Source organism: Xenopus laevis, chromosome 3L (genome assembly GCF_017654675.1).
Source record: "Xenopus laevis strain J_2021 chromosome 3L, Xenopus_laevis_v10.1, whole genome shotgun sequence".
Taxonomy (NCBI): domain Eukaryota; kingdom Metazoa; phylum Chordata; class Amphibia; order Anura; family Pipidae; genus Xenopus; species Xenopus laevis.
The window spans coordinates 33,220,200-33,232,531 of NC_054375.1; the positions used below are offsets into that span (position 1 = coordinate 33,220,200).

General features: G+C 41.4%; 1 protein-coding gene across 1 annotated transcript in view; it reads left to right on the top strand.

The window, feature by feature from the left end:
- pcdhac2.L (protocadherin alpha subfamily C, 2 L homeolog) overlaps positions 1-12,332 on the top strand; it is an 80,644-nt gene that overhangs the window by 20,092 nt on the left and 48,220 nt on the right. Inside the window, exon 3 of the mRNA XM_018252052.2 lies at positions 6,259-8,760. Coding sequence (XP_018107541.2) covers positions 6,259-8,760 — 2,502 coding nt within the window. The remainder of the gene's footprint in view (positions 1-6,258; positions 8,761-12,332) is intronic.

Below are 12,332 nucleotides of genomic sequence, written 5' to 3' on the forward strand. Positions count from 1 at the left end.
TAACCTCCCTTATGTTTCTACAAATTATAACCCATGTGTTTGCTGCTGTCATTTACCTTAAATATAACCAATGTGTTTGTGGGTTTTTTATTTCTCTAAAACTCTAGATTTGTAAAGAGACAAACCATGAGAACTCTAATATAAAACTTTGGCAAGTAAAAGCAGTCGAGGCTCTATAGAAGTCAATGGGAGCTGCACTGATCCTATTGGACTGTTTTTTAGCCATAGCGTTTTATTGGTTTTCTGATTTTTATTTCACTAGTAATTGTTGGAAAAACTCACAGTTTTAGGGGTTTTTGATTTAGAGAATATGAATTTATTCGTGGTTTCAAAGGCTTCTAAAATCACTAAAATGAGAATGTTGATAAATGAGCCACCCAGTGTCTTCTGACTTATACATTATACCACATTGGCCTAATCTTCCTAACTGTGTCTTTTATATGCTGGGAGAGAGATTTCCAAGGCTCTGCACTATCCACCATTGGTATACCACAAACAATGCAGTGAAGAATGTAACAAGTGGTGCTGATTTTATGATTACTGAACAAAAACCATGGAAATAACCACAGCAACTTCAATTTTATTAATAAGCATGAATAAAAATAATGGAATTAAATAAAATGAACAACCATGGGAAAAGAATAAATGGGAAACAAAGAGCATACAGTATATGGGTTATAGTCCAGTCACGACAGAACAGGATAGTTGGAGTTAAAATAAATATCACCCTGCAGGTAAAATGCTACACTCTGAAATCACTATAAAAAAAAGGAAAAAGTCTGACTATGAGACCCACCATTTATTTAAATCTCTCTCATTGATGTAGAAGATTATTTACTGTAGAAGATTATTCAGGGCCGGCTTTACATAGTGGGCGCCCCTAGGCCCACTGCCGTTCATCGCCCCTGTCCCCTCCCCTTTATTGGTGCAAATTTTCAACATTGGGACCGGAGCAATGGGGAAATTTAATGTATCTCCTGTGCATCCCCAGTGTTTTTGAACCAATGTGGGTGTGGTTGGGCAGCATGTCACCCCCTGAAATCCTGCTGCCCTAGGCCCGGGCCTTGGTGGCCTTTCCACAAATTCGGGCCTGAGATTATTTATAGCTGCAGCTTCAACCAGAGGCTTGATATATGGTTGGCACCTTTCCCCACTGTGAACTCTGGGTGGGGGCAGGGTAATGACATTATGGGGTGGGAGGTGATGTGAGCAGGGTGGTGACGTTGCGCTGATGGGTCAATAGGTGTAGCTATGACTTGTCGATTGGCTGATCACCATGTCAATCTTAGGGAATCCTGCCTGGTATTCCAAATTAAGAAAACTGGGCAGGTAGTTTTGACCCGGACAGCCCTCCCGAAAACCAGGCTGTCTGGATCAAAACAGGACAGGTGGCAACCCTAGCCATTTCTAAAATAGCCTCACTCATATAGGTCTTTCTGCTTAATAAATATCAACTTGCCCATGGTCTATTCATTTCTGTGGGATTTTTAGCATTCTATTTATCAATGGGTGAAAATTAGAACTCCCCTTTTGATAAATACAATTCTAAAAATCCCATAGGAATGAATAGAACGTGGCTTTGTTTTTGTTTATTAAGCTTTAAACTCACCTTTTGATAAATCTGCCCCTTAGTATTTACTGTGGTCAAAGAAGACATGGGGTATCTATACATTGTATTTAAATACAGGGGGCATGCAGTTTTTGGGAAGGAGTTAATTTGGAGTTTATGTATAGAGTAACGGCTTAGTGAGATCTCTGACTTTTTGTGTACATATATTCTAAAATGTGCCATAATCCAGTTTAGCAATGTGAAAATTATACTAACCTGCTGATTCATAAGCACAGAGGGAGCCTCCCACATGGAAAATAATGACAGTGGGTGTCTTTGCAAATGTGTTTATAACATTCTGTATCGCCGCGATTAGGAAATGTTTAAAATATTTCAATGGCAATTGTTTGCATAAAATCCTGCTTTTTTCAATGATGTTTCTGCCCTTTGATGCTTTGCATGTGCTTGAAGGTCTGGCCCCACATCGTCAGATGTAGTGTTATCGATGTTTATTACTAGTACACATTGTTTCCATGGGGACCAGAGATGTTGCAGCCTAGCAACCATTCATGTGTGTGGATGTGACAATTTCAGCATCTGACTATGGTTTCTGCTGCTAATAAATTTAACCCTGTGTCATTTATTCTAGGGGACAAAAAGATAAAGGCAGCTCTAGATGTCTGCATTCATTTATTGCAGCGTTGCATGGTGTTAGAAATACTAGTAGTGGAAGAACACAAATAAAAGCAATACTGAAAGTCAGATGCAAATTCAACTATATAACATAAGGATGGTAAAGCTAAAAATAAAAGCAAACGCAACAAGCATGCTAAGAATATGATTTTTTAAAGGCAGATTTGTAATTTATTCTACCTATGTGTAGGTGAATGGCAAAAGGTTTTTTGCATTTTAAAATATGAACTCTGTACAGTAAGAGATCAATGTACCAGGCTCCTTTATTTAGTACAGTTAATTCATATACAGATATGGGACCTGTATGTTGCCCACAGTGTCGGACTGGGCCAGCGGCAAACCGGAAAAAACCTGGTGGGCCCCTGGCTCTCGTGGGCCCTGCCGGCCCAGATGGTGGTGCGACCCATCTTTGTCGGGGGTCGCGGTGAAATTAGAATTTTGCATGTGTGCACTGACGGGCGCCATGCGCGTTCACACTGACGTCACGCTGCACGCATACTTGCAAACCCTGCACTTTTGGAAAACGGTGGCATTCCAGAATGCTCGTGACCTAGGGTTTGCTGGACAGGGGGTCTTTCTGTAATTAGGATCTCCATGCCTTTACTTTACTAAAATATCATTGAAAAATTAAAGCCAATAGGATTGTTTTGCCACCAATAAGGATTAATTGGGATTAATTAAAATTACAAAGGATTCATTGGGATAAATTACAAGGTACTGTTTTATTATTACAGAGAAAAACAAAATTGAATTATTTGCTGAAAATTGAGTCTATGCGGATCTGGATCTTGGAGCTTTCTGGATAACGGGTTTCCCCATAACACAATATGCACTTTAATGAAACACAGGATATGTATAAATATCATATTGCATCCTCATTGTCCTTTATCCTATAATGATAGCAAATTATCTAGCTCTTTACATTATTATAATGATTATGAGTGCATGTCTGCAAATTTTGGTGGTAACGTAATCTGGGCCAATTTATATAATATTTTGCCATTAGTTATGTAGTTTACTGTGTTAGTGTAGAGCTGCTACTTTAAAAACAGAGTGCACTTATGTTAAAATATATTCTGAAAGGGGAGTGGTGATGGTTGGAAATACAGCCATGTGTCTAATATTCATATTTTTTTATGCTGTGCTTGAAGCAATTTTCCAAAGACTTGAACGTGCGTATGAACCATGGGGTCGATGTAGAATAAAGAAGCAGTGCTTGTACCTGTATATATTAAGACATCATAGTCAGTTGGAAGAAATATTTCCATGATCGAATAAACCTGATGTAGCTCACTCAAGGTGGGCATATTTGGGAAAGATCCGCTTGTTTGGCAACCTCTCCAAAAAAGCGGATCTGCCCATGTATGGCCACCTTAAAGGAACAGTAACACCAAAAAATGTAAGCGTTTTAAAGTAATGAAAATATGATGTACTGTTGCCCTGCACTGGTAAAACTGATCTGTTTGCTTTAGAAACACTACTATAGTTCATATAAACAAGCTGCTGGGGAGCAATGGCGGAAATTGAAAATGGCTATATGGCACAGGATAACTAATGGAAAACAGATAACACCATTAGACAGACAGAGCTTATTTGCTAACTGATGTGTAACCTGAGCCTTTTCTCCTTTAAATGGCTGCCCCCATTGCTACACAGCAGCTTATTTATATAAACAATTGTAGTGTTTCTTAAGCAAACACAGCAGTTTTACCAGTGCAGGGCAACACTGCATTATATTTTCATTACTTTAAAACACTTTTATTTTCTGACGTTACTGTTCCTTTATGTTTCATGGTATTGTAGCTCAGCTGCAGACTCTAAAGTTTCATTTACCAAAATGGGTCAAAGTTACCTCTGTGCAATAATTTACAGAAACTAGTCAGCAATTAGCTTACAGAAAAGATTAGAGAAAGCAAATATTTGATTTGGTCTGTATATCGGAAGCAATATTGCCCTCTATAAGTGTGCTTTTGTGAGTTCTGTGACCTATATAAAATCACATATCATGTGGCATTGTGCCCTTATATGGCACAGAACTCCATGGTGGCTTCTTTAATTTAGCAGGTTGGGCATTACTTATTATATATTGTATATCATATTGCATATATCAAATATTGTATTATATTTTATGTGCAAATATAACTAAGGACTTTATTCCCTAAGTTTATGTGCAGATATCTGCTTTGTTTCATTTCACACTCATTATCTACTACTGATTTGTTCACTGATAATTAGCAATGTACAATGCTCCTTTAATCCATACTGCCGCACACCCTTGTTTTTATTTATGGCCAAGAAGCAGAATGAACATACCAACCCCCCCCCCCCAGCAAAGACCTAAGTGCAGCTATTATTTCCCAACACTATAATAAATGCTGGGTATAGGATACTATAATATTCTTATAAAAAGAATTCTGGGATTGGCAAGAAAACTTTGAATAGGTGATATTTTGCCTGTGCCAACCATTACTGTGTCTTACAGTACTGAGACTGTAAAATAATGACTTGACCTCTATAAATACCAATATGCCAGGTTGTAACCAGGCCTGGATTTGTGGAAAGGCCACCTGGGCCTAGGGTGGCAGGATCTTAGGGGGGCGGCATGCTGCCCAACCACACCCACATTGGTTCAAAAACACTGGGGATGCGCTGGAGATACAATTATTTTTTAAATCCCCATTGCTCCAGTCCAGATGATGAAAATTTGCATGAATAAAGGGGATGGGACAGGGGTGACAAATGGCAGTGGGTTTAGGGGCGCACACTTTGTAAATCCGACCCTGGTTGTAACAATGTGGTGACCTATGGAGTCGGGAGGACGGGGAACTCTGCCCATTACCCAGTTAGTAATAATAATATAATAATAAGTCTGTTCAATATCCAGGTGTCCCATATTCCAATGTAAAGCTCCATCTGGTTATCCAACTGGTACTGTAGTTCTTTTCTGTGTATTTTCTTTAATTTTACAAATCAAAAGTGTTTGTGTATAGGGATGTAGCGAACTGCCGTTTATGTGTTCGCGAACGCCGTTCACGAACACCGGCTGTGTTCGCGAACTTCGAACATCCGAAAATCGTTCGATTCGAACGATCGAAGGATTTTAATCGTTCGATCGAAGGATTTTCGTTCGAATCGAACGATCGAAGCCATTCGATCGAATGATTTCATTCAATCCAATGGCTTCGATCGTTCGATTCGAACGAAAATCCTTCGATTTTAGCGATCGAAGGAATCGAATGGTCGAACGATTTTTGACGCGAACGCCTATTGGCGAACGTCGCGCGACGTTCGCGAACAGTTCGCTACATCCCTATTTGTGTATTTCATGTGTGGCCCCAGACAATTTTTCTGTGTTGGACACCCCTGCTTTAGATGAACATCAGGGAATCTAAATGGAGCACTTTCATTAACACTGGATGTGAATCTGCTGTGCACCGTTACTCAGGATACGAGTATGATTAAAGTGATGCAAGAAGCTGGCAACATGATGGCATGGATGTGATTGAACCCTGTGTATGCGTTTCTTTTGGTCCCGGAAGGAGATTGTCGGAAGCATCTGAGCTGCATAGCTGCTGGTTTATTGCTGACATGTTGCTTTGTGTATTAGAGGTTGGAGCAGCTTAAAGCACAGGAGCAGCCAAGGACAGCGGAGCTGATGGATCGCTACAGCTGGAGAAACGCTGCCCCATTGATGCGGTTGCTGCTGAGCGCTGTAGAAAGTATTAGTGGCGCTGTCCGCGTCCCAGGTGCTGAAACTGAGCCAGCCGAGGCTTAACGCCCCCTCCCTCCACTTAAAGCAGCTGAAGCCAAAGGAGCAGCGAGTCCGCGATCGTGGGATTATCGGGAAGCGGGACACAGAGATGGATTTTTCGGGGAGACAGCGATCCGTATCCCGCCCAGCAGCGAGCGCTTTGCACAGATGGTAACTCGCTGCAGTTGTGTAGCTGTGAGTTCATATACAAAAGGATGTGAGATAGATCCATGCTGGCCGGGGAGGGGTCGGCGGAGCGATTTGATCTGCTACAATGGCTCGTACCCGCCGGGGTTGTACGGTTGTGCCGACCCTCCGATTGCTGCTCATATTATTGGGCTTCGCGTCAGGGCAGCTGAGATACTCAGTAAGGGAGGAGCTCAGTCACGGGGCGTTTGTGGGGAACGTGGTGAAGGACTTGGGTTTGGACCTCAGACTATTACCCTCCCGGGGCTTCCGAATCGCCTCCGGCAACAGCAAACAGTATTTCGACGTCAATATCGGTAACGGGGTTTTATTTGTCAACCGGACCATAGACCGGGAAACTCTGTGCGACCCCGGCCCCCCCTGTGTCATCAACCTGGAGGTGGTTGTGGGAAACCCCGTGGAGGTGCACAACATCGAAGTGGAGATACTAGACATTAACGACAACGCTCCTAAATTCCCTAGAAACGAATATTATTTGGAGATCAGCGAATCTGCTGTCCCTGGGGCCCGGTTTCCTATAGAAAGTGCTCAGGATCCTGACTTGGGGACCAACTCTATTCAAACTTACAAGCTCAGTGACAATGAGTATTTTAGTTTGGATTTAAAGACTTTCAATGGGAACAGCAAGTTGATTGAGATTGTGCTTCAAAAGCCCTTGGACAGGGAGCAGAAGTCTCTCCATCGGTTGGTCCTCACTGCTGTAGATGGGGGCTCTCCTGCTAAATCCGCCACCGCCCAAGTATCCGTACGTGTGATGGACACTAATGACAATACGCCATACTTTGATAAATCTACTTACAAGGCTAGTCTGCCTGAAAATTCCCTGGCAGGCACATTAGTCATTAAGTTGAATGCCATCGATCCAGACGAAGGGACGAATGGACAGGTCACATATTCATTCAGCAGTTACACTCCGCAGAAAGTTAAACAACTGTTCACCCTCGACCCCCAGAAAGGAGAGATACGTATGAACGGTGAGGTGGATTACGAAAAGGCATCAGAATATGATATTTATGTTCAGGCCACTGACAAAGGCTCTGTGCCTATGGCTGGCCATTGCAAAGTGCTGGTGGAGGTTGTGGATGTCAATGACAACGCTCCAGAAATAGTGGTCACCTCCAATTACTCGCCCGTAGCTGAGAATGCTCAAGATCAGACAGTTGTTGCGTTAATGAGTGTAACAGATCAAGATTCTGGGATGAACAAACAGGTCAGTCTCACAATACAACCCAACATCCCCTTTAAACTGACATCTTTTAAGAACACCTACAAACTGGTAACGGATGGTAAACTGGACAGGGAGAAGTCGCCTTCCTACAATATAACCGTGACAGCCACAGATTCCGGGATTCCTCCTTTGTCTACTCAGAAAACTCTGTATGTGGAAGTGTCCGATGTCAATGACAACCCCCCTACATTTGAGGAATCTTCTTACTCTATTTATATCACGGAAAACAATGCCCCAGGGGTGTCCCTCATTTCAGTGAAAGCCACAGATCCAGATTCCAATGAAAACTCATTCGTTTCCTATTCACTTCTAAGAGGGGATATCGAAGGGCTACCGGTCAGTTCTTACGTCTCGATCAAATCGGACAACGGAACTATCTACGCTGTACATTCCTTTGACTATGAAAAAGTGAGGGAATTCCATTTTGTTGTTCAAGCACAAGATGCAGGGAACCCGCCACTTAGCAGCTCTGCGACTGTAAATATTTTTGTCATAGATCAGAATGACCATGCGCCAACCATCTTGTACCCATCTGCCACCAATGGTTCCACTGAGATGATACCTCGAACGGCTAATGTTGGTTATCTTGTCGCCAAAGTGATCGCCATTGATTTGGACTCAGGTCAAAATGCTTGGTTGTTTTACAACCTGTCTCAAGCCGCAGACTCAAAACTTTTCCAAGTGGAGTTACATACAGGTGAGATAAGGACTACACGGAAAGTCATAGATGACAGTATTACTAACTACAACATAACTGTTCTTGTACGAGATAATGGCCAACCACCACTTTCTTCCTCTGCCACTATAAGTGTTGTGGTTGTAGACAGGGTTTCAAAAACCCCGCCTGACACTCAGAGACATGTTCAAAATGCCACCAACCTCTCTGAAATAACCATTTACTTGATCGTTGCCTTGTGCTCAATTTCATTTGTATTCCTTTTGACCATAATTGTTCTAATTATTATTAAATGCTACAAATGCAGTGAGCCTGGGGGTTGTTGTGCTGGGGCCTGTGGATACTCACAGCCAAACCCTGCTGACATATATAAGCAGGCAAACAATAACATTGAAACTAGATTGCCACCTGGTTTAAAGGTACAGCCACACTTTATTGAAGTTAGAGGGAACGGGTCCCTTACAAAAACTTACTGCTACAAGGCCTGCTTGACAGCTGGATCAGGAAGTGACACTTTTATGTTCTATAACACGGGAGCCGGTCCCATTGTGCCTGCCACTCAGGCGGTGGTTGCAGACAGACACGTGACAGCACAAAACAGACACAGCGTGCAAAACCTGATCATTTTGAAAAGTGAAACCACAACACCAGTTGAGGTAAGATCACATTTACTTTCTTTCTTGTACATTTCTAACCTGTACAATAATGAAATTTACCCTGCTTAAGTTTTTCTGTTTGTTTTATGCTGATTGTCTTCTCCTAGGAAATGATTTTGTACAACCCAGCATCGTGGTATCAAAAATTCTGTTTAGATTGGCAAGCCGTGCTCTTAAGGATGAAGGGAATATATATGTCTCATCATATTAGTTTGTATAAAGTGCATGGAAATCAATGCCGGTGATTGATGAAACATTATGAAGAGTATTACGATGACTTAGGAATATTTGAAAATGACAATGAAGTTAAAAGATGGATCGTTTTTTCCATTAGTTTATCTTGGAGGGGAAATGTCAAAGTCCAAGGTTGTGCATGGTATGATATACTAGCAAAAGAGTTGGGGCAAAGTATATTGTGCAGACAAGACAATTGCATCATGTCATTACTTGTCCTATTTAATTTCTGTCAATGTTTTACCTTACTTTATATACAGTCCATGGTGTGTGTGTGTAAATGTTCATTTTCCTGATATGATATAAATTGGTGCTGACCAAAACTTGTGTCTGGGGTTGCACTGTGCACTCCCCAAGGGTATCCACCAACAGGTACAGCGGGAGAGAATCCTATACATTTATGTTTCTATTGAATCTGCATTAGGGCTACCTTCAACCACTATTAATAAGCAGTGCTTACCTGTACCTTGCAAACTGCCTTTTTTAAATTCTGTATCCTAGCCTAAGAGTTATATTTATGTGGAGGGTCCCAGCAGCGTAACTAGGAGGGCAGCGTAACTAGGAGTGCATGTCGCAGGTGGAGGGGCCAGTTGCAGATTTTGCAAAATCTGCAACTGGCCCCTCCACCTGCGACATGCACTCCTAGTTACGCTGCCCTCCTAGTTACGCTGCTGGGACCCTCCACCTGCGACATGCACTGTTTGCACAGTCCTACCTTGCAGGCTTCATGTTGCATGCCCATGTTCCCAGCACGATTAGGTGCAGTCACACCACTTGCCCTCTGTAGGTACAATAGTGGAGGGACCATTAACAATGTGTGGGACAGTGTGCAAAATGGCACAAACCACCATGCTTTTGTAAACTTGCACTCTGCCCAGCAATTTACTGAATAGTCCAAAATGGGGCACAGGGACCTGTGCTTGCTCCCTATATACAGTGTTTCTTGATTACAATAGCGCTTTATTCAGGCTGGTGGCAAAGGCATATATAGCAATACCCAGTCCCCAACCCTACTTGTCCCTTAATTTGCATGCCAACCTCACTGCTCACTATGACTCGATATAGATTGTTAAATTGACTTGATGTGCTGAGCACAGGTATGCCTGTGCTGCAAGTGTTTTGAGAATGAGTACTAAGATGTGTCTCTTAGTGTTCCTGTAGTTGTGGCAGAAGTATAAGTAAATGACACCTCAGACCTGGTGTAGACTGGAATATCAACTCCCCTCTTGCATTACTTCAGCTGCTAAGAGCTGTTGGCGTAATTCAGTCCCTATCACATCCTAATGTTTTCTTTTTGTAGCAGTAGAACTTTACAACTTTGTTGAGGGATATTCACCTCTAGCACATCTGGGGTGTTACTGAAACAGTGAAGTAAAAATAAAATAAGCTGATATTTGCAGGTTAAGTTGGGAATGTTTACACTGGAGAAGGTGGAAAAGGACATTATAGGCATCACTCAAAAACAACACAATATTTTGGAGCAAATACTTACAAGTGTCCTTAGTGCTGGAATAAGGGGGATGCAGAAGAGGCTCATTCCTAGGGTGCAACTGAATAGGGGTGTTGTGTAAGCAGCTCTTCTAGCTCTAGACTGGGACCTTTTTTTGGAGAAAGTGCTGTGAAGTTGTAATGTTCTCTCACTGACAGCTCTACTGATATATGAAATAACATTCCATTGATGTGCCATATTCACTGCACCCTGTGGAACTTGAGAAGGATTCTCATGTAACATAGTTTTTATGTTATGAAAATGTTAGGGTAGCAGGTGTATGGATAACAAAAATAGCCTTGTCACAACACAATTTTAGACCCCATCAATTCATTAGGCAAAAGGCAATCCCTGAAAAAGTCACACAAGTTGAAACTTGCTGTAGTTCTAAAATTATAGCATCTCGCAATACAGGTAGGGTTTCCGTTATCTGGAAACTCATTATCCAGAAAGCTCAGAATTATCTTCTATAGACTCCATTTTATTCAATTTTTTAAAAATGATTTCCCCTTTCTCTGTAATAATAAAACAGTACCTTGTACTTAATCCATACTAAGATATAATTAATCCTTATGGGAAGCAAAACCAACCTATTGGTTTTATTTACTGTTTACATGATTTTCTAGTAGACTTAAGGCATGAAGAACCAAATTACGGAGAGATCCAGAAAACCCCAAGTCCCGAGCATTCTGGATAACAGGTCCCATACCTGTATTACATGATATTTTAGTAAACCCAGCAACCCTTTGATCTTTGCTCCTTTTGATATTCATTTGCCCATCCAGGGTGGGCAGTATAATACCACAAGAGCCCATGGATTGCTGACACTTTCCTCAATCAGGACAGTGTCACTGTTCCTTTAAGACTATAACCAAGGTTAAATCAACAACTTAATCCAAAAGAAGTTTCTGTTATAAATTATAATATTCTTTATAAGAAAGGCATTTTGTCATAAAGATATATGGCACTGAATGCCACAGAGCATAAAACAAAACCTCTATGTCTTGCAATAGCCTTTATATGTTTTGCAGAGGATCCTTTAGTCATTGTACCATAGTCTCATTTGTGCTGGAATTTGTGAAATAACCAGATCTTCCAATTCTTTGAAAACTTGGCAGGATGCAGCGCGCGGCTTTAAAATCCCTGTTTACCACTTCATGGGCCAAGACTTCATATCTGACTGAATATTTCTACGCAGTCAGCTGTACGCCAATTTATGCTCATCAATATATGCATGTAAAAATAACATGCACAGACAGATTGCTTCTTTATAATTTTACAAGAGCAAATGTGTGTTGTTCAGTAATGGTTTAGTGCCCATTAGAGCATAGAATGTCCTTCTGCTTTATCATTTAAAGGACAGCCTGCCAGGACCAGCCAGAGTATGTTTGATGGTGCAGCATTTAGCACAATAACAGAAATCATTTGGGGTAAAACTCTTTTAGGCTCTTTTGTGTCTATTATTTATATATTTAAATGTATCTGAGTGTAGATCTGCAAATGCATATGCATATACTTTATTAACTGGATGTCATTTGGAGGGGGTTGGACTTTTGTCTTTTTTCAACCCAAATTAACTATGTAAATATTTAGTAAGAGGGTCTGGTCACACACAACACTGTTCCTTAAATATGAGTAAGTGACACATCTAGTGCACGTGCCCATGGGGCAGTCTACTATCACTAAATAATGAGCACATCGCATTATGGTTATTACCAATCCATATCTCATCTATTGTCACAGACTTGGTGCAACTGCAGCCGACATGGGATGTGTGTGAGGCTTACCCAGGGCTGAAATACTGCACTGAAGTTCAAGCAATGTTAAATACACCACTTACCCTTTTTAT